The following is a 27986-nucleotide window of genomic DNA, read 5'->3' on the forward strand; positions in this document are numbered from 1 at the left end:
CAGGGCTGGCCCAGCCGCAGCAGGGGGGGTTCGTACGGTTTGTCCCTTTCCCCACCCAAAACGTGACCGCTCCCGGGGTGCCAACAGCTCGCTGGGCACCGGGAGGGGACAGGCAGCTCTGGGGACACACAGCCCCCGTGCCTGGCACAGGCCAGGGGTGCCCCTTCCCCAGGCAGGGCTGGGGGGCTCCTTGATGAGCCCAGACCCAGCGGGGGCAGCTCAGGCTGTTCCCACAGCCCTGGCACAGGGATGGCACAGGGATGGCACACAGATGGCACAGCAATGGCACAGGGATGGCACAGGGATGGCAAAGTGATAGCACAGAGATGGCACAGCCATGGTACAGTCCTGGCACAGGGATGGCACAGCCATGGCACAGCCCTGGCACAGCCCTGGACAGCCCTGGCACAGCGATGGCACAGCGATGGCACAGTCCTGGCACAGCCCTGGCACAGCCCTGGCACAGCCCAGACCCAGCTGGCCTCGCTGCTGGGGTTCGAGAGCTGACCCAGAGGCGGCTGTGGGGGCAGAGGGTGAGCAGAGCCTGGCTGAAGCAGCCCCGGGCACGATGCCCAGCTGGCTGGCCAGGGGCCAGGGCTGGCCACAGGGAGAGCTGGCAGCACGGGGAGCTGCGCCAGCCCGGGCTAACCCTGCCCTGGGCACAGGGGGGCACCACGGGGGGACGGGGGTGGCTGCTGTGCCCGCAGTGACTGCGGGCAGGAGATGGTACCGGGTGCAGGGGACACCTGGGTGCACAGGAACGGGGTGCAGGGGGTACCTGCGGGGTGCAGGGCTCTGTGAGCACACAGGTGTGGGGTTCAGGGGGTACCTGGGTGCACAGGTGTGGGGTTCAGGGGGTACCTGATGGGGTGCAGAGCTCCGTGAGCACACAGGTGTGGGGTTCAGGGGGTACCTGATGGGGTGCAGGGCTCTGTGAGCACACAGGTGTGGGGTTCAGGGGGTACCTGACGGGGTGCAGGGCTCTGTGAGCACACAGGTACAGGGTTCAGGGGGTACCTGACGGGGTGCAGGGCTCTGTGAGCACACAGGTGTGGGGTTCAGGTGGTACCTGATGGGGTGCAGGGCTCTGTGAGCACACAGGTGTGGGGTGCAGGGGGTACCTGACGGGGTGCAGGGCTCTGTGAGCACACAGGTGTGCAGGGATGCACAGGTACGTGGATAAATGGATGTTCCTGGCTGTGTGACACACGGGCACCTGGGTGCACAGGCACACGGTGTCGGGGTGCACTGGCCCCCCCTCTCCCCACCAGGGCAGCCCCTCAGCTGTTCGGGGCTCCTTCCTCCCTGGCTCACGTGTGCAGCGAGTGACTGCACCGGGACCTGCCAGGCACATCTTGCAAAATCGTTCCCGTTCCGGCACTTGGGGCTCTGCCAGCGCGGCGCTGGCAGCAGGACGGGGCTGGCTGGGCACCCGGGAGGGCAGCGCAGGGCTCGGAGCCTGCCCGGACCCAGACGCGACCTGGCCCTGCCCCGGGTGACATTGATTCATTAATTGCTTCTGGACTCGCTTAAGGGGATTCACAGCAACCGAGGGGTTGTAATGCCCTAAGCAGCTTTGGGAACCCACAAGGGGCTCGTTGGCCCCTAATTGGCTTGGGACAGCTTAGGCAGGACCCAGGGCACTAATCACACCGGGATCCTTCCCAATTAACCCCGGAGAGCCCACTGCAGGAATGAATCTCCCTCTGCTCGGCCTTCGCAGGGCTCTGAGCTGCAGGTGGCCCTGGCTTCTCCCAGAATGTCCCTGTGGTGGCTTTGCAATGGTTGAGGAGACAGCAGGGCCTGTGACAGGAGCTCTGTGCCCCCAGCTCCCGGGCACGGGGGGCCCCTCCAGCCCTGCATCCGGAGGAGGAAAGGGAGCCATGGCGCGGAGCAGGGAACAGAGAGGGGCGACAGCTCTTGTGTCACTGTCACACCAAGCCAGAGCACAACCAAGGGTGACAGGGACTGTACTGATTTTTTCTGGACACCAAGAAATAAATCATAGAGTTCTGGAATTGTTTGTTTCGGAAGAACCTTAGAGCTCACCCAGTGCCACCCCTGCATGGCAGGGACACCTTCCACTGTGCCAGGGGCTCCCAGCCCTGTCCAGCCCGGCCTGGGGCACTGCCAGGGGCACCCACAGCTGCTCTGGGCACCCTCGGCCTGCTCACCCTCGCATTAATTAATTCCTCCGCGATTAATGAACAGGAATCTAGTCATTAATTGATTCATTAATGCAATTAATGCCCACCGCGCTCGCCCCGCCCCGCCCCCTCGGCTGACCAATCACAGCGCGGTGCGCCCGGGGTGGGCGTGCCCGCTGGGTGGGCGTGGCCGCGTGAGGGAGGCGGCGGGCGCAGCGCAGCCCTAAGATGGCGGCCGGGCGGCGGCGGCGGCGGCGCTGAGGTAACGCGGCTTCTCCGGCCCGGCTCGGCCCGGGGCCGGCCCCTCGTCCTCCGCAGCCCCCGGGGGTTGGAGCGGGCGGGATCCGCGCTGCAGGTTGGGCGGGAGGAGCCGGTATCCACCGCGGCGGGCAGGGCCCAGCGGGCCGGCATCGCTCAGGGGCGAGCGGTGCGCCGGTGCTTCCCTTCACAGCCGCAGGTGGGGGCCGCGCCGAGCAGGAGGGGTGCATTTATATTACCGATATTAATTATCTACGTTATCTATATATTTATATTATTCTATAGTCGCCGCCCTTAACGCGGCGGGCGGCGCTGCCCGGCCCGCAGCGGCGAGCGCGGCCCCGGTGTCCGCTGGGCCGGGCCGGCCCCGGGGCCTCGGAGCGGGGCCGGGACAGCCCCGGGGCTCGGGAACAGCTCCGGCACGGGGAACGCTGTGTGCCCGCCCGGGGCCCGCTGTGCCCGTGTTTGAGGAACGCTGTTTGGCCGCTGGGGAATTACAGCTCCTGCCCTCGCTGGCCCCTGGGTCTCGGTACCACAGGGAATTACAGCTCCTGCCCTTGCTGGCCCATTGGTGTCGGTAGCACAGGGAATTACAGCTCCTGCCCTTGCTGGCCCATTGGTGTCGGTAGCACAGGGAATTACAGCTCCTGCCCTCGCTGGCCCATTGGTGTCTGTACCACAGGGAATTACAGCTCCTGCCCTCGCTGGCCCACCGGTACCACAGGGAATTTCAGCTCCTGCCCTCGCTGGCCCCTGGGTCTCGGTACCACAGGGAATTTCAGCTCCTGCCCTCGCTGGCCTTTGGGTCTCGGTACCACAGGGAATTTCAGCTCCTGCCCTCGCTGGCCCATCGGTACCACAGGGAATTTCACCTCCTGCCCTCGCTGGCCCATGGGTCTCAGTGTTCAGGCTCTGCCCTGGAGCTCCAGCCCCGCTGCAGGTGCAGCCTCGGCCCGTCCCAGCGTGGGTTGTCCTGGTACCACCCCGTTCCTCACACACGGCACATCCTTGCTGCAAATGTCCCTCGCACAGCTTTGCTGAAAGGTTAAAATATCTCTGTAGCATTGCCTGAGACTGATGATACCTTTTTTCTCTCTCTTTTTCTTTTTTTTTTTTTTTCTTTTTTTTTCCTAAAAAAATAGTGGAAATACTTGAAATCTTCCTACTAATAACAGGCCGTTTCAGCGTGGTCCTTATTGCCTGACATAAAGAGAATTACCTTTATCACTGGCTGTCTTAAAGCTATTGTAGTTCTGATCTATCAGTGTGATTTTATTTATTTATTTACTTTTGGTTTTGCGTTTCCTTCTGTTTGACCAGTGATCCTTGGCTAGTCAAGCTCTTTTTTTTAATTTTATTTTAATTTATTGCTGTCTCTAGTCAGTTTTGGTTTGGTTGTGTGAAGGTGCTGCTGGTGTTTGGTTTGTAATCTTGTAGGGCAGCGTGCAGGGAGGGTCATAAATCTGCAGCAGGGTTTGGTGGCTTTTTTTTTATTTTTTCTTCCTTTTTGTGTGTGTGTGTGTGTCTCTTGTTTTACTTTCAGAGCAATATCTTAACTTTTATCCTTGCTCTGTTGAGCAAAAGCGAAAGTTAGATGCTGGGCGCAAACTTCTGCAATCAGTTATCCTTTCCAACCTTTCCTAGCTGTAGATTCCTCACGCAGGGGAGGCTTGGTGAAAAATCAGTCCCCTCAAAAGCTAAACGGGCAGCGATTGAAGCTTTCTCCTCTCGGAGTAAAACAACTGTAACAGAAACATTTGCTCCTGCAGCCACCTCCACTAAAAGGCACTTTAATTAAAATCACAGCCCAGCCAGGGGCTCCGGCTGGGCCGGGCTGTGCTCTCCGGGCTGCATGGGGAGCATGCCAGCCTCGTGTTATTCCTGCAGATGCTCACGGAAGACACTGAGGGAGAGCAGCAGGAGCGCTCTCGATAGCCCCGTCTCGGCACCATTCCAGTCTAGGTTTGAGCTGCTGCCGCCTTGAACACGCCGGGCCGTGTTTGAAACCCTAACAAAAAGATGTAATTTCGCTTCCGCCCGGTCCCCGGCAGGCAGGTGCAGGTTTATGGAGGAGCTTCTGGAATGTTCTAGCACCGACCCCCCGTTACCGGCGGGCTCTGGGCAGGCCAGCCCCTCGCGGGGGGGGAAATACGGCCCGGCTCCCGCGCCTAAGTTTTAGCTGTGTGGGTTTCTCCCCCTTCCCCAGAACCTTTGCTCTTGAAGATGGTGAGTAGCCAGCCTAAGTACGATCTAATTCGGGAGGTTGGCCGTGGCAGTTATGGTGTGGTGTACGAAGCGCTCGTCAGGAGGACCTGTGCCCGCGTGGCCGTCAAAAAGATCCGGTGCCACGCTCCCGAGAACGTGGAACTGGCTCTGCGCGAGTTCTGGGCCCTTAGCAGTATCAAGAGCCAGCACCCCAACGTCATTCACCTGGAGGAGTGCATCTTGCAGAAAGATGGCATGGTGCAGAAGATGGCCCATGGCTCCAGCTCCTCCCTGTATCTGCAGGTACACGAGGCCGAGGGGACGGGTGACGCCGAGCCGGGGGGAAGGAGGTGGGCAGCCGAGGGGTGTGAGCGTGCTCGGCTAGGCCAGGGGGTCGTCTGCATTGCCGGCACCCAGAACGTGATAGAGGTCTTTACAAAAACCTCAGCAATCACCCAGACCTGGGGTTTGAAGCCGTGCTGCTCTGAAAGGCTCCAGAGTTTGTGTTTGATGCAAACCCGCTTGAGGAAACCCTGCAGGTGAGGCCCAGGGGAGGTGCAGGCTGTGCAGTTCTTGGCAGCTGCAGGTTAAAGAGCACTCCTGTCCTGGGACAGAGCTTGGAGGAACTCCATCCTTGGAGGAATCCCATCCTGCCTGTCCTTGGAAGAGGAAATCAGTGTCTTGATTTATAGGAAGCCAGTGCTTAAAATTCTTGCAGAAACGAGCATCAATTGGAAGCACATCATGAGCTGTTATTGTTTTTTAATAAATAACTATTAATCTCTTTAAAGAGTATAAATTAGGGAATACATATCGCTCTGAAAGTGTCCTTTAAGTTTGAAGAATAAGTAGAAAATGTCTGGAAAGACATTGAAAGACAATCTAATTAATGCCCTTGTCAAGAAGCAGCCCTAAGTATAAATGACCCCCGGGCAGAAATCAGTGTTTGAGGAGGCCAGCAGCCTGCTCAGTGTTTGCTGTGTTATCCCCAGCCAGCTGTTATGATCATTATTTCAGTTCCATTCCACCCTGCAGTCTGGGGCGGCCCTTTGTGGGTGAGCAGCCCTGCAGAAGCTGCCTGAGCTCGAGGATCCCTGGCTGTGCCAGCTCCCCGTGGCCTGGGAGCTGCTCCTGCCTCGTGTTCAGGGAAGGATTAGGCTGCAGTGGCACTGCCCAGCTGGTGGGGCACGAGTCAGAGCCTTGCCCTGCTGCTCTAGGGAGCTGCCAGCGAGGAGCTTCCGAGCCCCGGGGTGGGGCTGCAAGGTGGGGAAGAGCTTCAGCTGCCCCCGGCCGGGATGGTGGTGCTGGGGAGCACGGGGCTCTGGCCCTGCCAGGTGCAAACAGCACGGATTGTTTTGCTGCTCCAGGGAGGAGGGCAAAGGGCAGAGCTGAGCTGACTGCCAGGCTCAAACAAGGGCGCTCAGAGCCCCGGGGCTCAGCCTCTGCTCTCGCAGGGGATGACACAGAGCTGAGGTGCTGCTGTGTGTGAGGAGGCTGGGGAAGGGCTCTGGGCACATTCTCAGTGCCAGCTGAACCAAATCTGCAGAGTTTGAGTCCCGAGTCAGCCTTGTCTGCTGGTGCTTTGCCACTGGCACAGATGTGGGGGTGGATTTTGTTGTCTTCACTCTCACGATATCTGCAAGTGCAGCTCCTGTGACTCTGTGCTGGTGCCCTCTTGGCAGGGGAGCCTCCTGCTCTCCTGAGATACCTTAATCTCACAGCTCCTGACTACAAACCCTAAACAAGGCATTTCTTAGCTCTAAAATAGATTTACTGTTTAAAGAAGATAGCTGTAAATTACTCCCCTTTTTTTCTCTTGGAAAGGTCACTTTTTTAAAGCATTTCAAAATGCCTCTGGAGATATTAACACACCCCTTCGTTTTCTGAAAGCCAGTTTGATTTAGTATCCATTGGTTTCCTACCAGCAGAAATAACTGCAGGACTTTCCTTGCAGAGCCACCTCAGAGGAGCTGAAGAGGCAGATGCAGTTGTGTAAACAGGATTAGTAAAAGTGGTTGCAGGTTTGCCTTTGCTTTCTGAGTGGAGCTGCTGTAAGAACTGGCTGTTCCTGAAAGTACCCTGTGGATGGTGGTGGTGGGAAGGGTGTTCTGTGCTCAGCTGTGCCTGCAGATCAGTGTTCTCCTGAGCTCAGGGATCCTGTGCTAACTTGCTGGAATTCACGGATGTGTCAGGAGCGGAGACCAGGCTTTAGGAATCTCTCCTGGATAAATACAGCTGTGTGGAGTTACTTGTGAGACTTTGTTTATCCCGAAAAGCTGTTGGCAAAGTGGGTGGGACAGGCTTTGTCAGGGTGGGACACTGTCCAGCTGGGACAGATGGGAGGGCAATGGCCACTGGGTATCTTTAAAAACTCTGTTATCAGGGTCGAGCTCTGCTCCTGGGCAGGAGCCTGAGCTCGATACGCTCCACACGAGGGAAGATAAGGAGGCTGGCAAATATATTGTGATTTTTTTTTTTTTCTCTCTTTTACATAAAAACATTTCCATAATGTTTTCTTTCCCCCGTTGCAATTCCTCTCTCTCTGGATTGTTGAGAGGAGGGTCAAACAATCCTAGAGTGGGCTGGAAGGGATCCTAAACCCCATCTCGTTCCCATGGGAGGGACACCTTCCACTCTGCCAGGCTGCTCCAGCCTGGCCTTGGACACTTGCAGGGATCCAGGGGCAGGCACACTTCTGTGGGCAGCCTGTGCCAGGCCCTCAGCAGCCCCACAGGGGAGAATTCCTTGTGTGTGACTAACCCCAGTTTCCCTCTCCATGAATATCCTGATTTCGTGCGTTTTCCCCCCCGTCCCCTTTGCTTCCCCCCATCATCAGGTAGTTACGACGTCTCTTCTCCTCCTTGCAGCTTGTGGAAACCTCATTAAAAGGAGAAATAGCCTTTGACCCCAAAAGTGCTTATTACCTGTGGTTTGTGATGGATTTCTGCGACGGGGGAGACATGAACGAGTACCTGCTGTCCCGCAAGCCCAGCCGCAAGACCAACACCAGCTTCATGCTGCAGCTGAGCAGCGCCCTGGCCTTCCTGCACAAGAACCAGATCATCCACCGCGACCTCAAGCCCGACAACATCCTCATCTCGCGGGGCCGCGCCCGCGCCGGCGCCCCCGAGGAGCCCACGCTGAAGGTGGCGGATTTCGGGCTGAGCAAGGTGTGCTCGGCCTCGGGGCACAACCCCGAGGAGCCCGTCAACGTCAACAAGTGCTTCCTGTCCACCGCCTGCGGCACCGACTTCTACATGGCCCCCGAGGTGTGGGAGGGACACTACACGGCCAAGGCCGACATCTTCGCCCTGGGCATCATCATCTGGGCCATGCTGGAGAGGATCACCTTCGTCGACACCGAGACCAAGAAGGAGCTGCTGGGCAGCTACGTCAAGCAGGGCACGGCCATCGTGCCCGTGGGCGAGGCGCTGCTGGAGAACCCAAGATGGAGCTGCTCATCCCCGTGAAGAAGAAGTCCATGAACGCCAGGATGAAGCAGCTGATCAAGGAGATGCTGGCGGCCAACCCGCAGGACCGGCCCGACGCCTTCGAGCTGGAGCTGAGGCTGGTGAACATCGCCTTCAAGGACAGCAGCTGGGACACGTGAGGGGGCTCTGCCTGCGGGGGGTACTTTGCACCTAACCGAGATTCCCGGGGCAGGAATGCGGAGCTGGGAAATCGCAGAGTGAGGCTGAGGGTGCTCCTCGGGCTCCCCTGGCAGGGGGATGTTGCAAGAGCCGACACTACTTGATTTCCAGCACTCTGTCGTGGAGTGTCTCACACATTCCAGTTCCCTATGTCAGTATTAGGAACTCTCATGGGAAAAAAAAAAATGGAGAAAAAAGAAAGGTTTGCATGCTGGCAGTGCAAATCTTGAGGCTTTGTAATGTAATCTGTGTATATATTTATGTATATGAGTGGCTGGGAGTGTGTGGCACTTCAATTAATTTATTTGCTGTGGGTCTGGATGATTGGGGTCTGCTAGAAATCTGGGTGAAGGAAGTGAGTGAGAAAAACTCCTTCTTCCCCAGGCCTGAATGACTTTATTATTTATTTTTGTTATCTGATTTCAAAGACTTGACTTTGTAAACAAAAAAAAAAAAAAAAAAGCAATGCAAGGGGATCAGCTGCTTTCAAAGTGCTAACCTGGCTGATCTGGCACTTAGAGCTTAGTGAGCTCATCACTGAGGGAGTCAAATTAGAAACCTACAGCCAGGTGCTGCCAGGGGGGCTGGCTCACTGATCATTTATTTTGCTTTGATTAATCAGTCAATCTGCCTTTTCTCAACATGCTCTCTGCCCTGGGGTCCATACTGCCAGAGCACCCTGAGGAATCAGCTCAGCAGAGTTCTGTGCCCTCACTTTATGGAAACACGGAGGAGGCAATCCAGCAGCGTGCTCTCAAAATCCTTCCAAACGTGGTGGCAGCAGCTCTCCCACTAGAATCCAGCTCATAATCCAACACTCGTGGCTTTTCCTCTCTGGCCCTGCCCCAAATCCAGTGGGGATGAGGGGACAGGGGTGGCTCTGTCCCCTGGTCACACCTGCTGGCAGAGGGCTCAGTGACAGGTGTGTGAAAGGGGGCAGCCTGTGCTGGTTTTTGGTTATTTTCCCTCCTTTTAGAGAGGTGATCCTTATTTGCAGGCACAGAGGGGGTTTGGAGCAGGGGAAGCTGCTGGTCCCCAGCTCTGGCTGTGCTCTGCAGGTGGAGGCTGGCACAGGTTTCTCTGGGGCCACCTGGCCCTGCAGGGCTGACAGCAGCTCTTTGTCCCAGCACAGCGCTTTGTTCTGACCTCTCCCATCCAGCTTGACCTTTTGCGGAAAAAAAACAAAAAGCAGAGTCTTAAAATTGTCTTTCAAGCTGCAGGAAAGGCCAGTTTTCTTTAAAAATTCAATTTAATTTTTTCCCCCCACCCAAACCTTACCTGGAAATGGCTGTAAGTATTTCCTTGTGCAATTTGCTTTTTGGATACTGTTCCCTCTTAGTGCTGGGACAGCAGTTCTGGGCACTCAGTGCTTTATTCTTCGAGTGCAAATAAACAAAATGTTGGTTTTTGTTTTTCCAAAATTAAAGGAAATTCTGATTTCCACCCAACTTCTGAGGCTTTACAGGCCGCAGGTGGTTCTTACCTGGTGCTGTGTGAGCTGGTGGCTGTCCCCAGCTGGCCTTAGTTTATAATTCTTGTTATTTCCTTTCACTTCATCCTTTTAGGGAGTGATCCTCAGACAAACACACTTTGCTTGTGCCAACTCTGCCTCCCAGTTCTCGCATCTCAGCAGGGCCACTGGCTGAGAAAAAGGGGGTTTATAACCCACCTTAAACTTGGGAGCCTGTTAAAAACAAAGGGGTGAGCGTCCCCCTGCCTTACCCAGGCAGAAGTCAGAACCAGAACAGCACTGCTCCCCTCTGAGGTGCTCTGTGCATCACCTGGGTCCCCTCTGCAGGGCAGAAATCAGGGGCTGGCACGGGCAAGTTTCGGGGTTTTTGACTCCCCAAGTGTTTCTTTGCACTGATTGCCACTTTATAGGTTGGGGGTACCTGAAATCCCTCTCTTGGTGCTTATCCTCGCTGTTGGGTGACACTGGTAGTCCTCGAGCTCTGTGTTCTCTTTGGTTTTTGTTGTCTGAGGTCTTTGTTTTGAGAAAGTAAATCAAGTTGTTGTAGCAGCTGCGGGGTCGTTCACCAGCGTGACACAGAGTCAAGACACTTTTCAGCACTTGGGAAAGATTTTTTTTTTCCATGTTTTTTTCTTTAAAAACTGTAAAATATATTTTATGGAGAATTTATAATGAGGAAAATTATTGTGTAATTTATTAAGTTCATGACTGTTTTTGAAATAAAATCTTGAATTTCGATGAAGTTTCAGGACGTGCTTTCAGTCAGTGCAGTGTCAGTGCTGCCCTCCAGGGACGGCGTCCTGCTGCTCCCACCTGCCCTGAGAAACCTTGGCAGTGAAGCTGAGGAAACATCATTACTTATCCATGACAGGAAAGTGTGGCCCTCATCTGCATGCTTTAATTAGCAGCGCTCTGGACAGAGGGATCTGCAGACTGGAAGTGCTGTAAGTGAGCTTCTCTTGGAGTTTCTTACACCCACAGCAAAGCCCTGTGCCCTGTGCCTGCACCTGTGGATTCCTGCGCCAGGAATTCCCACCTGGAATGGGCATGTGCCCACCTGGCAGGAGCCTTGTGATTGGGTCAATGCAGTTTGGGTTTAATTCATTTTTTTAGGGGGGTTAAAGACCTTTAGTAAAGGAAAAAGTCCCACTTTTGGGTTAGCTCTAAGAGTGGTGATTGCAAATACAGACACAAGCTGGATTCCTTCCCACAAAATGGAGAAAAGCAAACCTTTTATAAATATATATATATACACACACACATATATATTATATATGTGCTGTACTGGAAATATATTTAGCCCCTAGGGAGGGCGGGGATGCCCTGGTGCAGAATGGGATCTAATTAAAGCCCTTTGGGCGGGGAGAGCCCAGCCGCAGAGGCTGGGGCTCCAGCCTGCCCCTCCCGTTCCCAGGGCTGGGAACTCGCCCTGCTGGTGCTTTGGGTTTGTTTTGGTTCGGCCAGAGCTTCCCTGGGCCTTCGTGGGGCAGGCAGAGCCCTTGGGAAGGTGCCCTCCCTGCAGGGCAGCAGCTGCTCCCTCCTTGGGGCTGCGGGGGCACGTCCGGCTCAGGGTTTGTGGGGTTTTTCCCTCGGCTCCCCTTCTTGGCCCCGCTCGCAGCCCCTGGGACACGGCTGGCTCCTTGGTTTGGATCCCTGCTGCCGGGTTGGGGACAGAAGGGACGGGCAGGGACAGCCAGTGTGGGCAGTTAAACACCAGCCAGGGGCTGCCGGGTTCCCCTGGCTGCCGAGTGCAATTCCTGCGCTGCAGCCCGGGAAGGGCACAGGGGCGTGCCCGGAGTGCCACAAACCACCCGAGCATCCGAGGGACACGGGGCGGCTGGGAACACCTGCCTGCGCTGCTGCAGGTGCTGCTCAGGAGCTCTGGAAGGGTTTGGGGGAATCTGAAACCCCGTTTTCAGGAGCAGGGAGGTGTCGAGTGGCCGCTGCTGGAAGAGGAGCCCAGCCCGGGCTGCTCTTGTTCATTCCAGAAGCTCCTTCGCTCTCAGGTTTGGGATGGAGCCAGAGAAAACCTAAAAACCTTTGCAGCAGTGCTGGGTTCAGGCCTCCGTCCTGACCCTGGGCTTGCTTCCCTCAGCCCCAGAGGCTCCGTCTGTCCTGTCTGTCCCTGTCTGTCTGTCCCCGTGCTCCCAGCACTGCCCAGCTCTCCCTGCCGGGGCTTTGGAGCCTTTCGGGGTTGGAGCAGCCCCGGGAGCGCTCCCGTCCCGACCTGCCCCGACTCGCGGGTGCCTGCCTGGGCTGAGGCGCTGCTCTCACATTCATTCGTGCCCGTTTGAACCCTTGGTGGTTTTAAACTCGTCCGACCAGCCTGCCGCCCTTCCCCGAGGACAGCCCGAGCCTCCCGGCTCCTCCCGTGGGGGCGCTCCGGGCGGTGGCGTTCGCCTCTCCCGTGAGGGAATCCAGGGGAGATCCCAGAGCTGCCGAGGCTTTCTCCATCACTCGGCCCGATCCCGTTCCCTGTCCTCCTCCAGATTTGCTCCAGTGCAGCCGCATCCTGCGCACCGAGCCCGGGTGCTGCCTGCTGTGCTCCTCTCCAGGTTTATTAGAGGGTCTGTCCCTTCCTTGCTGTCGCTGGGTTTTTTTTCCAGTGCCTGCAGAGCTCAAACGAGACCTGGCCCCTCTCATCCTGCCCAGGTTCCATTTCAGCCCCGGTTTTCGTCAGCACAGGAGTCCTGGCCCCAGCCCCTTCCTGCCCCGCTGCCACCGGCCGGGAAGGTGCCGGGCACAGCCCCAGGGCCCGTTCCCGGCAGCTCCTCAGGAAGGAATTGGGGTGGGGACAGATTGCTCGGGGACAGGTCCCCTCTCATCCCGGAGCTTTGTCCCCCTGGAGCCTCCTCAGTCCCTGTGCTCAGCCTGGCTGTGCCCCAGCTCTCCCCCCAAACCGGCTGCGAGAGGGGTGCAGGGGGCTGCTGGCTCCCGGGGAGCTCCGGGGGCTTTCTCTGGCCCCTCTGTTTCTCTGGCCCCTCTCCGAGGGTCGGGGAGCCCAGCCTGGGGGGCAGCGGGTGCTTCCCCCTCTGCTCCGGTGCCACGTTCGCAGCCCCCCGCGCTGGAGGGGGCCGGGATTGTCCCTGTGGGAGCACTCGGCCCTCGGGAAGGGAAGAGGGCAGCGGTAAAAATAACCCCTGGGCCAGCTCCAGCCCATTGTGGCTTCCTGCGATTTACAGCCCTTCCCGGGGGGAAGAGGCAGGAACCGGCCCGCTCGGGGCTTGTTTGACCCTTTCACCGCCACCGGGGAAGGTGCCAGAAGGAGCTTTCCTCCTTCCTTCCCGCCTGGGGGCGATCCTGGGGAGGGGGATTGTGGTGGGCTCCTGCTCCTGAGCTGCCCCCAGCCCTGGGGTGGGTGTGGAAGGAGAAGCTGCTGGGGTGGACGCGGTGTCCCTGCCCCATTCCTGCCCCGCCCGGGGCAGGGGCACAGAGACCCGGAGGCAGAAATCCCTGCTGCAGACCCCGAAACGCCGGCCGGGTTCCCGTAAGGAGGCGGAGGGAGGAGAGGAGGTGGAGCTGCGGGAGGAGAGGGGTTAACGCTGGCCAGGGCCAGCTGGCAGGGTCAGCACGGGCTAGGCTGGCAGGGGTTAATGGGTGGCTCTTCCTCTTCCTCATCCTCTATATGAGGCTGCTCCCGGCTCTGGGCTCAGTTTGCCGCGGCAGCCGGAGGGGCAGGAGCTGCGTGAGACAGGAGCATCCCTTCCCTGCATCCCATCCCTGCATCCCAGCGTGGCTCAGGTGAGCGACAGCATCCCCCACCTGCCTGGCACGGATCCGGCCGCGGGGCTGGGCTGGGGAGGGTGAGGGTCCCAGCCCGGGAGCACAGGGCCGGAGTGCCTCAGTTTCCCCGTGTGTGCTCCCGGTGGGTGCGGTGTGGGCTGCTGTGGAGCTGCGCGGCAGAGGCTTCCTGGGCTGTTCGCTCCCGGAGCTCTGCTCTGCCCGGCCCCGTGTCCCTGCTGCCCCCCGGGGCTGGTTCCGCGCCCGGAATCTTCCCTCCCAGCCCAGCCCGGCAGTGTGGGGCACGGCTCGGGGGCACGGCTCGGGGACCCCCCAGCCCCGGGACAGCTCGCCAGCTCTCCCGAGCTCGCTTTGTTCCGCCGCTCGGGAAGACAAGGCGGCGGCCGTCCCCGGTATTTTTTCCTGTTGGAAGCCGCTCCTGGGATGCGGGCGAAGCCGGCGGATGCTCGGCGCTTCTCCCTTCCTGCCCGGGGGCTGTTCCTGCCCGGGCTGCCAGGACTCGCTGTCCGTGCGGCATTGAGGGGACCCTCAGCTCTGCTTCAGCCCCATCCTCCTCCTCCTCACCGCTGCACCCTCGGGGCTGACCCTGACTCTTCTCTCTCCTCCAGGGCTGCATCCAAGAGCCGAGCCAAGCTCCAGGAGCCTCCTGAGCGGCCGCACCAGCCCTGCCCGGCCCCTCCGCAGGGCACAGAGCGCTCGGCAGCGATCAGCATCGATCCCCAGCGATCAGCATCGATCAGCAGCGATCAGCAGTGATCAGCATCGATCAGCAGCAATCCCCAGCGATCGGCAGTGATCAGCAGCGATCCCCAGCGATCAGCATCGATCAGCAGCGATCAGCAGTGATCAGCATCGATTGGCAGCAATCCCCAGCGATCGGCAGTGATCAGCAGCGATCCCCAGCGCCGTTCCGGGGCCATGGTGCCCTTGGGCAGCCCCGCTCTCGCCGTGTGCCCCTCCAGCAACCTGCGCCTCATGGGCCGCGGCTCCCCCCTGGCCTGGCTGAACCGGGGCCCCGAGTGCCCGCAGGGCCCGGGGGGCAGCGGGGGCCGCAGAGCCAGCGCCGTGGAGCGCCTGGAGGCCGACAAGGCCAAGTACGTGAAGTCGCAGCAGGTGATCAGCCGGCGGCAGGAGCCGGCGCTGCGGGGCTCGCCGCGGCTGTCCCCGCACGGGCGGCGCCGGCTGGCCCGGCAGCAGTGCGGAGAGCTGGGCCCGGGCTCGGAGGGGCCGTGCCCCCAGTCCCCCGTGTCCCGCCGCGGCGGCAGCCGCCGCCTGCTGAGGCCCGACTCGCTCATCATCTACCGGCAGAAGCGGGACTGCCTGGGCGGCGACAAGGAGAACGCCAAGGGCTCCGGGCTGGTGCGGCGCCTCTTCCAGGGACCCCTCAGAGCCGCCCCGCCCGGCTCGCCCCCCGCCGGGCCGCTGGGCTCGGGAGCCCCCCAGAGCCCCGAGACCCCCATGCTGTGGGCGCCTGCCGAGAGGGAGGAGGCGCGGACAGCGGGAGGGGACAGCGGCGGTGACGGCGGCGGCATCCTCGCCGTGCCCGCGGAGCAGCCGCCCGGTGTCGCCGGGAAGGAGCCGCTGGCTCTGCGCGTGTCGCTGCCGCTGTCGGAGCAGGAGCGATTCTTCAACTACTGCGGGCTGGACCGGGCGCTGGTGGAGCTGCTGGGCCGGGAGCGCTTCGGGCCCGCGGGCTGGGACAGCGGCTCGGCCCGGGCCGGCTCCTGCGAGTCCGAGCCCGGGCGGGCCTCGGGGGGCAGCGAGGGGGACGCGGGGCCCGGCGAGGAGGAGCCGGACGCCCGGCAGGGCTCGGCCGTCTCGGTGGTGGAGCGCAACGCCCGGGTCATCAAGTGGCTCTACGGCTGCCAGAGAGCCTGGGCGGCTGCCAAGGAGTCCACGGTGTGAGCGGGGACAGCCCGGCCGGGACCGCGACACCCGCGGGGCTCGCCCTGGCGGGATGTGGCACCCGCGGTGGCCCCGGTGCCGTGGGGATGCTGCGGGCCGGGAGAGCCGCCAGCTCCTCGGGCTGAGCGTGGTGGGGACACCTGAGGGCAGGTGAGGAAGGGCCAGCCCCGGGTGAGTCAGGGCTGGCAGGGTGCTGTCCCCCTGCTGTCCCCCTGTCCCCAGCCCAGGAGGGTGGCACGGGCCCGCAGCCCCCTGTCGTGGGCAGTACCACCCCTCAGCCCCCTCCTCCCCACAACAGGGGCTGCTGGGGCCACAGCTGCCCCCAATAAATCTGTTTGGGGTTTTTTCCTAGCCTGGCGTGTGCGTGGCTGTGGGGGGATGCCCCAGGGCCGGGGGGCAGCTCTCTCTCCCCACCCTCGGGGTTGGGCTGCTCCGGGGGCCGCGGGGCTGTTGGGGGGCGAGGGCAAGGAAAGCAGAGCTCAGGGAAAAGGGAAGCTTTTGGGGTCTTCAGCGCAGCTGTGACCCCCAAACGCAGGGCAGAGCCCTCGGGCACGGGTGGGGCGCTGCCCACCAGCAGTGAGGGGCCGCAAATAACTTCTGGCGAGTCCGGCCGCTGCACCCTCCTCTAGTTGCCCTTGGGGGCGGTTTTATTCCGGATTTCGGCCAGTTTTCCGGCCAGGAAGCCCCAGTGGAAGGCTCCTTCCTCTGGCTCCCGCAGGTCGCCGCCGTCGTCACCCGGCGGCTCCCCCGGGCTCGCGTCCAGCTCCGGGGGGGGCGGCCCCTCGCCCTTGTCCGGCCCCGACGCCTGCTGCCACTTGGTAGCAAAGAGATCCCAAAACCCGGGAGCCTTCTCGGCGCGGGGCACCTCGGGCGGCTCGGCGGCCAGAGGGCTGCGGAGAGACAGGGGACGGAAACGTCGGGGCAGGGACATCTCCCCAGCCCACCATGCCCCCCGCCCTGCCGGCTCTGCCCCCGCGGCTGCAGGCCGGGGAGGGGGGTGCAGGGGATGGGGTGGGGGTGTGGGGGGGGATCGGGGTTCTGGGGTGCCCCCCCAGCGATGTGTAACTCACTGGTCCGGGCAGGGCTCCGGGCTGAGCAGCTGGTGCTCGTCCTCGCGGGTGAAGAGGGACGAAAGCGTCCGCCAGCCGCGGGCCCCCACCCCCTGCACCTGCGGGGGGCAGCGCTGGGGTCACCGGGCACCTCCGGCGGCCGCTGTCCCCCCCGCCCCGCCGCCCCCAGCCCCCTCCTCACCCTCCGGGCCAGCTGGGACACGGGGCTGGCTCCCTCCTCCAGCAGCGCGGGGGGCTCGGCCGTCTCCATCAGCTCGGGGGGGTCTCCCTGCAAGGAAGCCCCCGGTGAGGGCAGGGCTGCCCGCCGGGGGGGATCGGGCAGCCCGTTTTGGGGACCCCCCACCCTACCTCGTCCTGCAGGGCCCCGTCGGGCCGCGGCCCCCCCAGGCTCTGCAGCACTTTGGCCTTGTAGAGCCGCCAGAAGCCCTGGGCCATGGCGAGGGGCTCGGCGGGGCCGCAGCCGGCGGGAGCCGCGGGCAGCGGGGGCGAGCCGAGCGGGCGACCCGGCGATCCGGTGGCTTCATTAAAGTTTCAGCGGCCGCTTGCACCGCACAAAAGGAATCTGAGCCCGGGCCGAGCCGGGGGCAGCGCGGGGGCGGCACCTCCGGGCACCCCCAGATCCCGTCCTGAGCCCCCCGCCCCGGCCCCCCCGGTGCCCCTCGCCCACCTGGGACCCCCAGGGCTGGGACACCCCCCCACGGCGCCGAGGAGGCGCTGGAGCCCCGCGCTCCCCCCGCCGCGTGTCGCCATCTATAATTGATCGCGGACGAAACACGATCGGTGCCGGGACACGGCGGGACACGCTGAGCCCTGCCCCGCTCGTGGCAGCGGTGACCGGGGCAGCGCGGGGGACACGGGGCGACACGGTGGCAAGGCGGGGACGGTGCCAGCGGGGCTGGGGGGGCGCGGGGACCGAGCCGGGACCGAGCCGGGACCGTGCCGGTACCGGGACACCGGGCGAGGGGGCGGGGCTTAGCGGGATGTAGGCGTGGCTTACACGAATGGGCGCGGCCATGCGTGGCGCTCGCGGGGTGTGGGCGGGGCGTGCGGCGGCGCGGGCGGGGCCCGCAGCCGCGGCGCCTGCGCAGTGCGGCGCGGCGTGCGGCCGCCATGTCGCCGCGGAGCGGGCGGCGCACCGGGGCGCACCGGGCGCACTCGCTCGCCCGGCAGCTGAAAACCAAGCGGCGCCGGCGCGACCTGGACGAGATCCACGCGGACCTGAAGCCCGAGAACGCCGCGCGGCTGCTGCGGCAGGAGATCGACCCCGACCTGCCGGGCTGCGCGCAGTTCTACTGCCTGCACTGCGCGTGCGTGCGGCGGGCGTCCCGGGGGGTCCCGGGGGGTCCCGGGGTTCGGGGGAGGTGGGGGAGTTGTCCCGGTCCATGAGGCTCCTGGGATGGGGTCGTCGTGGTCCCGGGGGTCGGGGCCCCCTGGGAGGGGGTGCTCAGGTTCTGGGGGTCCCCTGGGAGGGGGTGCTCAGGTTCTGGGGGTCCCTGTCCCCTGGGAGGGGGGCTCTGGTCCCGGGGTAGTCCCTGGCTCCTGGGGGTGTACCTTGTCGTGGTCTCAGGGTGACCCCAGGCCCGTGCAGGGTTGTGGTGGGACCCCAGCCCCTCGGCAGGACCCTCCCCAGCCCCCCTTCAGTCTCGGGGTGCCCCTGACCCCCCCTTCCTTTCCCATCCCAGGCGCTACTTCGTGGACCTGAACAGCATGAAGGAGCACTTCAGGTCCAAGGTGCACAAGAAGAGGTACGGGGAGGGGGGCAGACCCCGAGCTGCCCGGGGTGAGGGGGTGCCGGGGGCAGACCCCGAACTGCCCGGGGTGAGGGGTGCCAGGGGCAGGTGGAGCAGGTGGGAGCTTCCCCCCGTGTGCCCCCAGGCTGAAGCAGCTGCGGGAGGCTCCGTACACGCAGGAGGAGGCTGAACGAGCCGCCGGCATGGGCTCCTACGTCCCCCCAAAGAAGGTGGAGGTGCAGACCCAGCCCCTGGAGGAGGTCACCGAGATGGAGACGTCGGGCTGAGCGCGGGGACGGGGCACGGAGTGGCTCTGCAAGGACGTCCTCGTGCCCAGCTTTGTGAGGAGAACACGTCCCAGGACTGGCAGCCAAATCCCTCTCCTCCCACAGCCCCCCTGGCCAGGGCACTGAGGGGGAGAAGGAGCCAGCAAGACCCCGGGTGCCCTCCCTGAGCATCCTCCTCCTCTCGAAAGGGACAAGCTGCTCGTTCTCTGCGTGCTGGTGGGACTGCACGCTTGTCTGCCTGCTTCTGGAGCAGTCTCTGCTCTGTCCTTGGCTCAGAGGTTATTTAATGATGCACTCATTAAAATATGTCAATTAACAGCGTGGCAGCGTCGAGTATGAGGGTGACAGTCCCCCCAGGGGGAGAGGGGACACCTGGGTGTTGTTCTCTTCCCCGTTACCCAAAGCTGTCCCTGCCAGGAGCCTCGTCCTGGAGCTCTTGCCTGGTGAAAGTCCCCCTGCCCTCCTGGCAGGGCGTTCCCAGGCCGCTTTTTGTGGGGAACGGGAGCTCCAGTGACCTCCTCGTGGAGCACTGGGCTTTGCACCTGAGAGGGCAGTGCTGCTGTCCCCTTGTGAGGACACTTTGAGCCTCCTGTCCCCAAAAACTCCACTCCTGCAATGATTTCGTGCTCCTGCAGGGCCGGGCTGCGTGGTGATCAGCCTCCCTGCCTGGTGTTTGCCACAGTGCCCCTGAGGGGACGCTGAGCGACAATGCCACCGCATTCCTGCGCAGTGCTTGTCCCCATTCATCCCCCCTGCCCAGCTGGGGCCTGGGAAGGGCAGACAGAGCAGCGACACGGCTGTGCTGGCTCGGGAAGGGTTTATTTCCACGCGGCCTGCCCCGGATTTGTCTCCCCCCGGCCCCGGGGGAGGGAGAGCCGCGGCTCTGCGGGGGCTGGGAAGGCGGCAGCCGGCATCCCGGCGGGCTGTGCCTGCCCGGGGACACGGGCTGTGCCTGCCACACGGGCTGTGCCTGCCCGGGGACACGGGCTGTGCCTGCCACACGGGATGCGATGTCCCTGCCCAGGGACGCGTCACCGCCCCGTGTCCCCCCCTGCCCGTTACCTAACGCGCGGCTCTGGCCTCGTCCCTGCGGGGCTCTGCGGCCCCCGCGCGTTCCCATGGGGACAGGGGGGCTCTGTCACCGCCAGTGGGGTCCCCAGCCCCTCAGTTTCCGCGGGGGATGGGGATGGATGCAGCTCCCGGCTCTGCCGTCCCTCTGTCTGTCCGTCCAGCCCCCGCTCTGGTGGCCACATCCCTCTGTCCCCCCGGGGCTCGGGCCGGGCTCAGGCGGCAGCTCCGGAGCTGGAAGCGGCTTCTCCGTTCTCCATCCCGGCTGCTCCAGGCGGGGACAGGAGGGGACAGGCGGGGACAGGCATGTCCCCCATCCCCAGGGAGGGCACCCATGGCGGTGGGAAGGGCTGGATGTGGCGCAGCTCAGCTGCAGAGCTCGGGTGGGGGCTGGCGGGTGGAGGGGACCCCTAAAACCCCCCCGGGGACTGTCCCCAGGGCCCCCCCAGCCCCCTCCTCACGGCTCCGGGGGGGCCTTGGCGGGGTCGGCCATTCTCCGGGCGCTGTAGAGGGACAGGCAGAGCCCGGCGGCCGCCAGCAGCAGGGCCAGGGGGGTCAGCAGCCGCCCCCCCGGCTCGGCCTCGCGTCCTGCTGCCAGCTGCATCTGTGGGGACACAGAGAGCAGAGTAGAGTACCCCGAACCCCACGGGGAGCACCCGAACCCCACGGGGACAGGGGCCTGGGGCCGTGCCCTGAGCGTCCCCATCACACTGCGGGGGTGTAAAGGCAATGGGGGCGGCTTTGTGCCCTTCTGGGCGTCTCGGGGGGGGGTTTTAGGGTGCCCCCGCAGCATTTGTGGCCCCCCATCGGCAGCATCGTCACTGCCAGCGTGGAACCGGGCTCCAGCCGGGCACGGCTCCCGCGGCGGGCAGGCCCGGGGGGCAGCGGGGGCAGCGGGGGCAGCGGGGGCAGCAGCATCCCGGCTCCCCGTGGGCTCCCCGTGGGCTCCCCGGGGTCCCCGGCCCTGCTCGCCCCTTACCTGGAGCAGTCGGAAGTAGCCCGGGGTCAGGCGGCGGGGGCGGATGATCATGGCGAGGCGGGGAGCAGCGGGGTCGGGCGCGATCGGGGCGGCAGCGGCGGGGCTGGGAGCCCCCGAGCCCCCCAGCCCGGCGAGGGGCTCGGTGCGTGCCGGCGGCCCCCGGGCAGGGCGCGGGCAGCGGCGGGCGCGGAGAGCAGCTGTCAGCCGCGATCAGCGCCCGCTGCTCCCCGGAGCGGACACGGCGGGCGGGGGGGCCGGGGCCAGGCCAGGGTGGATCTGGGGGGGCTGAAGGGCTGGGCTTAACCGTGGGCGAACCCCTCCGCAGGCCTGTGCGGGGCTGCCTCAGTTTCCCCACCTGTAAAGGGGTGTGAGGTATGCTTTGGGCGGGGGGCGACGCCCCAAAAACTCCAGGGCTGAGCAGGGGCTTCCCTCAGGTTCTTCTGGGGGTCTCTGCGGCCGAACTTGGCACCCACAGGGGCACCTGGGGGGTCCCACTGGTGTCACGAGTGCTGTCGGCCCTCGCTGCGCGCAGGGGCTGGGGGGTGACACCGGCCGTCATCTCCCGGGGGTTCCAGCGGCCGTGTGTCACCGTCCGGGCTGTGACTCACCGGGGCCTCGCCCCACGGCACCGTCCCGGGCCGTCCCGGGCAGGCGGGCCCGGCGCTGAGCGGCACCCGGGCGCGCCAATGGGGCTGCGGCTGCCGGCGCAGGTGGGAGCCGCGCCCGGCGCAGGTGAGAGCCGCGCCCGCCGCCGGTTCCTGCCCCGCCGGTCCTGCCCGCCGCCGGTTGCCCGCCGCCGGTTCCGGGCCCGCCGCCGGTTCCGGGCCCCGCCACCGCTCTTGTCCCGCCGCCGCTCCTGCCCGCCGCCGGTTCCGGGCCCGGGGCAGGTGAGAGCCGCGCCCGCCGCCGGTTCCGGGCCCGCCGCCGCTCCTGCCCCGCCACCATGGAGCCCCTGCGCTCCTGGGGCCCCGCGCAGGCGGCCGCCTGGCTCCGAGGTGAGTCCCCGGCTGTCCTCGGGCTCTGGGGAGGGGTGTCCCCAGCCTGGGGACGTGTGGCTGGGGGTGGCGGTGCTTGCCGTCCCTCTTCTCATTCCCTGGGTGGCGGGGGGCGGGAAGGGGTCTGGCCGTTCCCAGCCGGGTGGGCTCGTTGCGTGGACAGGACCCTCCCGTCAGCCGGGCGTCAGCCCTGGGGTCACCCGGCCAGGGGGACACTGCCAGGGGACACTGATCTGTGGCAGGGCTGGACGCGGCGGTGCAGGGGTACCCCTTCGAGGCCTGGGGGCTCTCGGGGCCTGACCTGCTGGGGCTGGACGCGGGGGTCCTGGAGGCTCTGGGCGTGCGGCCCTTGGGGCACCAGGAGCTGCTGCTGGAGGCCGTGGAGCAGCTCCAGAACCTGGTGAGTGCCGGCATCCCGGGGGCTGCGGGACCCCGGGGAGGAGCAGGGGCACAGGGGGGTTCCCTGGGCTGAAGGACGAGGATGTGGGATCGCCCTGGGCTGGCTGGAAGGGGGCAGATGGAGGTGGGGACGCGGGGGCACCCTGGGGTTCTGAGGAGACCCTGAGCTGGGCAGAGGGAAGGACATGGGGGCACCGTGGGCTGGGTGAAGGTGGCACCCTGAATGCCACCCTGCCCGTCCATGCCCTGGCACCCCTGTCCCCCCAGGACACAGGGCTGGCGAGCACCAGCCTGCGGACACTGACGGAGAGGCTGCAGGAGCTGGCACAGCGCATCCAGAGCCTGGTGCAGGGGGGGCTGTCAGCAGGGGATGCTCGCCAGCCGCCTTCCCTCACCCTCCTGGCCCGAGTCATCGACCTGGTCGGGGCTGCCAAGGAACTCTTCTCCTGGCTCAACAGGTCTGGGGCAGGTGAGGGCACCCCTGGGTGCTGGGTGCCCCCCACCCCGGGGGCTGAGCTCTGTCTTCCCCCCAGGTACCTGTTCTCCACCCTCAATGACTTTTCAGCCAGCCGGGACATCATCCTGCTGTGTGCCCAGCTGGCAGAGACGCTGCAGGTGGTGAGTGCCCGGGGCTGGCTGCCCTCCTGACCCCCGGGGCTCTGCTGGCTGGAGGTGGGACAAAAACTGGGGTGAAGGGGAGGTGGGGTGCAGGGGGTTCCCCACAGGGACCCCCCAGCTGGGCTGGAGCCCCCCATGGTGCTCAGCTCATCCCTACGTCCTGCCCCCCAGGACCTCCCTGCAGCCGAGAGGAGCAGCGGGATCCTGCAGATCGTGAGTGCTGGGTGAGGAGGGGGTGGCAGGCCCGGGGGGCCCCCCTCACCCCTCTGCTGTCACCCACAGTGCCAGCACATCGAGGGCATCTGCGAAAGCATCGTGGGCTGCAGCCCCCCAGCGCTGCTGGACCGCAGGGCTGTGCTGCAGCGCGTGGGGCTGGTGCTGCTCCCCGGCCCACAGGGCAGCCCCCCGATGTCCCCCAGCACCCCAACACTGCCCCTCGGCCTGCAGCAGAGCCCCCCAACATCCCCTGACACGCCAACGCTGCCCCCCAGCCAATGGAGCAGCCCCCCAGGATCCCCTGACACCCCAACACCACCCTCTGACCTTCTGGGGAGCCCCCAGCCCCTCCTCAGCGCCCGACTGGTGAGTCCCCTCCACCCCAGTGCCCCCCTCTGCCTTGGACCCCCAGCCCCCTGCTCAGACCCCCATCTTGGCCCCTCCAGGGCTTTGAGATCAGCTCCACCAGCTCCTGCCTGCACTTCGTGTCTGCCACCACCCCAGAGGTGAGCGAGGGGCCCTGTCACGCCCCTGCCCCCCAGTCACCCCCTTTTGTGCCCTGTGGGGATCACCCCCCATCCATGGGATCCAGATTAGGGCTCTGATCTGCCCTCCCCTGACCCAGAGCAGGGGGGGTGGCCGGTCCTGAGCCCGTGCAGCTCATCCCACGAGTGGGCACAGCCTGGGCATGGGGAGCCCCCTCTGCACCCCAATTCCAGCAGCAGCTCCGGGGTGCTGTGCAGTCGGGTTAATGGTTAACCCCCCTGCTTCTCCCTGGCGGGGAGAGATCCTGAGTGGGATTAGCTTGGGAGGGAGGGAGGGAACCCAGGACTGGGCACCCCACTGTCCCCCTCTCTGCCCAGGCCCTGGCTGCCCACGGGGGCTGCATCCTGCCCGGAGATGAGATCGTGCAGGTCAACGAGCAGGTCGTGGTGAGTGGGGGGACAGGGGCTCCAGGGTGCTGCTGGTTTGGCAGGGAGGGCTCGGGCAGCACTGGGGCTCAGGTGGGGAAATGCAGGAGTTATGAGCAGCAACAAGCAGGAGCCGTGGCTGGGAAAGGTCTGGGGGACACAGGAGCCATTGCCAGGGGGATCCGGGGGGCGTGGGAGCTGTGGCTGGGGTGGGTTTGGGGGACGAAGCATCTGCAGCTCATCCCAGATTTGCAGGTGGGCTGGACGCCTGTCAGCCTGGCGAGGAAGCTGCTGGAGAAGGGGAGCAGGGTGACTTTGGTGCTGAAGAAGATCCCCCTCGACCTGCCCAGCTCACCCCCCTCTCCCAGGCAGCAGGTGAGCGATCCCAGTGCTCCCAGCCCAGCCCCAGTGCCGCACTGGGCCGTGCTGGGAATCGGGCAGAGGTGCTCAGAGCTGGGCATCTCCCATCACCCTGGAGGTTCCTAAAGCTCTGGGGTGCGTGGTGAGATGGGGCTGGCGCTGACGCTCCATCCACAGCCCCCGGGAGCATTTCTGGATGCTGCAGATTCCCCTGGCACCAGGAGCAGCGAGAGCCCGGGCAGCCCCGTGTCCTTGACCTCCAGGTGAGCCCCATCCCGACACCCCAACGCCCCCAGTCTGGCCAGCAGGGAGAGGTTTGGCTGCACCCAGGGCCCTTTCCCAGCCCTTTTTTAGGGGGAGAGGTGCCAGCAGAGCAGCAGCTGCCTGCGAGCAGCCCGGGAAGCTGACAGGAGTCTTGAGGAATGACAAAAAGAGGAGTTTGTAATTCATTCACTTGGTAACGTTGTAGGGGGGTTGGAACTATATTTAGACATGACCCTTCTCCCCTCCCGGAATGGAAAGGCGTGCGGAGAGCCAGCGGCAGCGCGGGCAGCGGGCAGGCCGGGGGGACCGCGCTGGAGCTCTGCCCCCGCGCCCCCTCCAGCCCCTTCCCGGGGCAGGGACAGCCCGAGCTGGACCGGGCACCCCGGCCGCGCTCCCGGGGCTCTGGGGCTCAGGGCTCCCGCTTCCCTCCCAGCGCCGCGGCCGACTTGGACTCGGGAGCAGACTCTGTCCCGGATCCCGTCACCGACGAGGAGCAGGAAGAGGACGAGCGGGAGCTGAGGCTGCCCGGGGCAGCCGCGGAGGAGCTGCCGGGACCGTCGGGACAGGGTAGGACGGGAGCAGAGGGTGGCCGGGGACGGAGCAGCTCCCCCGGGATCCGAGGCTGCAGCCCCGCTCGCCGTTCACAGGCGCTGCAGAGGAGGTGTGGGACAGTGGCAGCGCCCTGGGAACCCCCCTGGACACCCCCCCGAGCACCCCTGCTGCCACTGAGCCCTGTGCCACAGAGCTGAGCCCCAGGGCAGCCCCGGCCACGGGGGATGGGGGAGCAGAGCCCAGCCCTGAAGAGGTGAGAGCTGGGGGGGCGGTCAGAGGCTCCCCCCTGAGCCCCCTGTGTGAATTGGGGGTCCCTAAGGGCTGTGGTGCTGCTGGGGAGGCTCAGCACACACTGCCCTGCCCTGCACTGTCACTAAAATCTCGTCTCCCCACCCAGGGCAGCCCCAGCACGGGACGCAGACCTAAAGGTGAGCAGAGCCCTGCCAGGCTGGGCTGAGCGGGGCCGGGGGCTGTCCCGGGGGGCTCTGCTCCCCCTGCCCTGCCCTGACACCCCCGGCGCTGTGGTGCAGGAGTGGCGACCCGGCTGAGCCGCCGGCGGGTCTCGTGCCGGGACCTGGGCCGCGTGGACTGCGACGGGTGGCTCCTCAAGAAGAAGGAGCACGTGGGCTTCATGGCCCAGAAGTGGAAGCGGTGCTGGTTTGTGCTCAAGGGCCACACGCTCTACTGGTACAACCACCCCAACGTGAGTGGGGGCGCGGGCTGTGCCCGTCCCTGCCGGGGCAGCCGGCGTTGCCTGGGGCGGTGCCCGACACGGCTGTCCCTGACCCGCAGGATGAGAGGGCTGCGGGGCTCATCAACGTGGCCACCTACAACCTGGAGAGCACCAGGGAGCAGAAGAAGAAATAGTGAGCGGGGTCTGCCTCACTTTCACCCCCAGCTGGCGGCAGAAGGGGGGGGATGCTGTGCCGAGGCCACGTGCTGATGTATCCTGCTGGGGACCACCTGCATGTCCCCAGGGGCTGCTGGGGTTCCCATGGGGCTGCTAAGGTCCCCCCAGGGCTGCTGGCGTTTCCGTGGGGCTGCTGGGGTCCCCCCAGGGCTGGCACCTGTGCCCACACTCTGGGCAAGGCCTGCACTGTGTTATGGGGTATCTGGGATGAGGCCGAGGACCAGAGCTGGGGTGGGATGGGATGGGGAGGCTGGAGGGGGCTCGGGGCTGGCCCGGTGTCACCACAGCAGCCACCCCCTTGTCCTCAGCGTGTTCCAGCTGTGCCATCAGACGTACAAGCCCTTTGTCTTCGCTGCTGAAACCCTGGCTGACCTGAGCATGTGAGTAACGGAGCCGATGGCCAGCGCTGGCCCCGCCAGCCCGGGCTGGCCAGGAGCCTCCTCCCGCTGTGTGTCCACCCTGTCCCTCCCCAGGTGGGTCAGTCGCCTGGTGACAGCCAAAACCAAGTACACGCTGGCCCACCAGGCGGTCCCAGACAAGGAGGAAGGTAATGAGGCCACCCCGGGCTGGGGGTCGCTGGGAGGGGGTCCCCGTGGGGTGGTGGCAGCGCTGGGAGCTTGGCCCAGGATTTGGGGGAATGTGACAGACGCCCCCTGAGGGGCAGGCTGGGATCGGTCTCAGCCCTGGGAGGGAATTTCTGTCTTCTCCTGTGGCCTCCAGACTGCTACAGTGAGACAGAAGCCGAGGACCCCGATGACGAGACCCCCAGGCACGGATCTGACTCGGTGAGTGGCCCCGGGGGACACCCTGGCGACAGAGGGACAGAGTTCCTCGTGTCACCTGCTGCCCCATCTCTCCCTCAGCCGAGGAAGAGGCTGCAGCACACCCCGGAGAAGGCACAGCTCTCCCCAGCCAGCAGCACAGCCAGCAGCCCCCAGGGCAGCCCCCGGCCCTGCTCCCCCATGGGTAGGTGCAGGGGGGGGACAGCTGGCCCCCTGTCACCTCGTGTCCCTCCCTTTTGCCCCTGGGTGTGCTGGGGGGAACTCCAGCTGGGTGTGTTGGGGATGAAGGAGCTACAGGAAAGATGGAAAGGGATTTTTTTATGAGGGCACAGGGCAAGGGGGGTGGATTTAAACTAAAAAGAGGAGGTTTAGATTAGAAGGAGTTGGTTTAGATTGGTTTAGAAGGACAGTGTCCCCTGTGTGAGGGGTGAGGCCCTGGCACAGGGTGCCCAGAGCAGCTGGGGCTGCCCCTGGATCCCTGGCAGTGCCCAAGGCCAGGCTGGATGCAGCTCGGAGCAGCCTGGCACGGTGGAAGCTGGCCCTGCCATGGCAGGGGTGGAACAAGACGATCTTTAAGGTCCCTTCTGAGCCAAGCCACCCCACGCTGCCATGCCTTCGGGGCAGGGGGGAGCCCCGCGGGGTCTGGGCGCTGCCCTCCTGCTGCAGTGCCCGCTGTGCTTGCGCAGAGCCGGCCGGGGAGGATCTGGAGAGCCTGGCGCGGTGCCTGCGGCAGGGCGGGCTGTCCCTGACGGGGCAGCGGCGGGCGCTGACCCAGGAGCAGTGCCGCAAGTCCTTCCTGCGGCGCAACAGGAACCCGCACATCAACGAGAGGGTGCACGCCGTGCGGGCCCTGCAGAGCACGCTCAAGGTGGGACCCCCGAGGCCCCCCGAGCTCTCCCAGAGCCCCCCGCCCACGGCTGCGCCCCCCAAACCGTGCGTTGCTCCGGGCAGGCGAAGCTGGCGGAGCTGCAGGCGCTGGAGCAGCTGCTGGGAGAGGCGGCGCTCACCTCGGACACCTTCAGGCGCTGGAAGGAGGAGCACCAGGAGCTGTACCAGGAGCTGCGGGAGGGCTGGGCAGGGCAGCAGGGCCGGGGCCACGAGCAGGGCGGTGCTGGGGAGCAGCACGACCCGCACGGAGGGGCAGCCGAGCCCTGATCCCGCCGGGCCCCGCCGTGCCTCGGTGCCCGCAGCGCTCGGGGCACGGGGGACGCTCCGTGCCGGGGGGTTGAACGCGTTCTGGAAGGCTCAGCCCCCGGAGGGGCCATCCCGCAGGGAAAGCGGCTCCGTAGTTTTAAGTGACAGTCTTAATTTTTCCTTGCCTTGGCTGCAGCTCGGCGAGGAGGGGATTTTCAGTGCCCGCCGTGGCGCCGCCAGCCGGCCCAGCGTGGGCTCTTCTGCTGTAAATAAATGTGCTGACAAAGCCTGGTCCTGCCGTGCTTTTTCTTGGCGCTGAAATCATCAAATCATG

The 27986-nt window shown here is 64.5% G+C and overlaps 5 protein-coding genes and 1 long non-coding RNA gene across 6 annotated transcripts; 4 read left to right on the top strand and 2 right to left on the bottom strand.

Annotated features, from left to right (window-relative positions):
• Positions 1-2317: 2317 nt before the first annotated feature.
• Positions 2318-10469, top strand: PDIK1L (PDLIM1 interacting kinase 1 like). Its single transcript, XM_038160865.1, is given in 4 exon segments — positions 2318-2409; positions 3548-4913; positions 7478-8054; positions 8057-10469. Coding segments are annotated over 3 exon segments (1026 nt in total). The 5' UTR covers positions 2318-2409; positions 3548-4628; the 3' UTR covers positions 8221-10469.
• Positions 10470-13200: 2731 nt separating this feature from the next.
• Positions 13201-15992, top strand: FAM110D (family with sequence similarity 110 member D). Its single transcript, XM_038160866.1, has 3 exons — positions 13201-13218; positions 13362-13472; positions 14081-15992. Exon 3 carries the CDS (start codon positions 14391-14393, stop codon positions 15375-15377), a length of 987 nt encoding a protein of 328 aa, XP_038016794.1. The 5' UTR covers positions 13201-13218; positions 13362-13472; positions 14081-14390; the 3' UTR covers positions 15378-15992.
• Positions 15993-16001: 9 nt separating this feature from the next.
• Positions 16002-17428, bottom strand: C23H1orf232 (chromosome 23 C1orf232 homolog). Its single transcript, XM_038160863.1, has 4 exons — positions 16796-17428; positions 16629-16715; positions 16448-16545; positions 16002-16267 (listed from the first exon to the last, which is right to left on the bottom strand). Exons 1-4 carry the CDS (start codon positions 16880-16882, stop codon positions 16003-16005), a joined length of 537 nt encoding a protein of 178 aa, XP_038016791.1. The 5' UTR covers positions 16883-17428; the 3' UTR covers position 16002.
• Positions 17429-17523: 95 nt separating this feature from the next.
• ZNF593 (zinc finger protein 593) lies at positions 17524-18785 on the top strand. The gene is made up of 3 exons (XM_038160867.1): positions 17524-17754; positions 18130-18192; positions 18323-18785. The coding sequence occupies exons 1-3, from the start codon at positions 17558-17560 to the stop codon at positions 18462-18464; spliced, it is 402 nt and encodes a 133-aa protein (XP_038016795.1). The 5' UTR covers positions 17524-17557; the 3' UTR covers positions 18465-18785.
• Positions 18786-19264: 479 nt separating this feature from the next.
• LOC119711103 lies at positions 19265-21200 on the bottom strand. Its single transcript, XR_005259666.1, has 2 exons — positions 20512-21200; positions 19265-20136 (listed from the first exon to the last, which is right to left on the bottom strand). It is a non-coding gene; the product is annotated as an uncharacterized LOC119711103 (long non-coding RNA).
• A 149-nt stretch (positions 21201-21349) lies between these two features.
• Positions 21350-27681, top strand: CNKSR1 (connector enhancer of kinase suppressor of Ras 1). The gene is made up of 21 exons (XM_038161169.1): positions 21350-21506; positions 21749-21906; positions 22173-22363; positions 22439-22523; positions 22695-22736; positions 22806-23105; positions 23186-23245; positions 23603-23671; positions 23906-24025; positions 24188-24273; positions 24708-24841; positions 24922-25079; positions 25224-25254; positions 25357-25529; positions 25619-25692; positions 26045-26116; positions 26210-26283; positions 26457-26521; positions 26600-26702; positions 27205-27386; positions 27470-27681. The coding sequence occupies exons 1-21, from the start codon at positions 21455-21457 to the stop codon at positions 27671-27673; spliced, it is 2433 nt and encodes an 810-aa protein (XP_038017097.1). The 5' UTR covers positions 21350-21454; the 3' UTR covers positions 27674-27681.
• The last annotated feature ends 305 nt before the right edge of the window (positions 27682-27986 follow it).

Source organism: Motacilla alba, chromosome 23, assembly GCF_015832195.1.
Source record: "Motacilla alba alba isolate MOTALB_02 chromosome 23, Motacilla_alba_V1.0_pri, whole genome shotgun sequence".
Taxonomy (NCBI): Eukaryota; Metazoa; Chordata; class Aves; order Passeriformes; family Motacillidae; genus Motacilla; species Motacilla alba.

What these genes read in the sequence shown, in the direction of transcription:
- FAM110D (XM_038160866.1), top strand. Translation starts at nt 14,391, where the DNA reads ATGGTGCCCTTGGGCAGCCCCGCTCTCGCCGTGTGCCCCTCCAGCAAC.
- C23H1orf232 (XM_038160863.1), bottom strand. Translation starts at nt 16,882, where the DNA reads ATGGCCCAGGGCTTCTGGCGGCTCTACAAGGCCAAAGTGCTGCAGAGC. An exon ending in ACGGGGCCCTGCAGGACGAG is followed by an intron (nt 16,716 to 16,795) that starts GTAGGGTGGGGG and finishes GCTTCCTTGCAG; the next exon opens with GGAGACCCCCCCGAGCTGAT. An exon ending in TGTCCCAGCTGGCCCGGAGG is followed by an intron (nt 16,546 to 16,628) that starts GTGAGGAGGGGG and finishes TGCCCCCCGCAG; the next exon opens with GTGCAGGGGGTGGGGGCCCG.
- ZNF593 (XM_038160867.1), top strand. Translation starts at nt 17,558, where the DNA reads ATGTCGCCGCGGAGCGGGCGGCGCACCGGGGCGCACCGGGCGCACTCG. An exon ending in TTCTACTGCCTGCACTGCGC is followed by an intron (nt 17,755 to 18,129) that starts GTGCGTGCGGCG and finishes TTCCCATCCCAG; the next exon opens with GCGCTACTTCGTGGACCTGA. An exon ending in TCCAAGGTGCACAAGAAGAG is followed by an intron (nt 18,193 to 18,322) that starts GTACGGGGAGGG and finishes GTGTGCCCCCAG; the next exon opens with GCTGAAGCAGCTGCGGGAGG.
- CNKSR1 (XM_038161169.1), top strand. Translation starts at nt 21,455, where the DNA reads ATGGAGCCCCTGCGCTCCTGGGGCCCCGCGCAGGCGGCCGCCTGGCTC. An exon ending in GCAGCGGGATCCTGCAGATC is followed by an intron (nt 22,737 to 22,805) that starts GTGAGTGCTGGG and finishes TGTCACCCACAG; the next exon opens with TGCCAGCACATCGAGGGCAT. An exon ending in CACGGGACGCAGACCTAAAG is followed by an intron (nt 25,255 to 25,356) that starts GTGAGCAGAGCC and finishes GCTGTGGTGCAG; the next exon opens with GAGTGGCGACCCGGCTGAGC.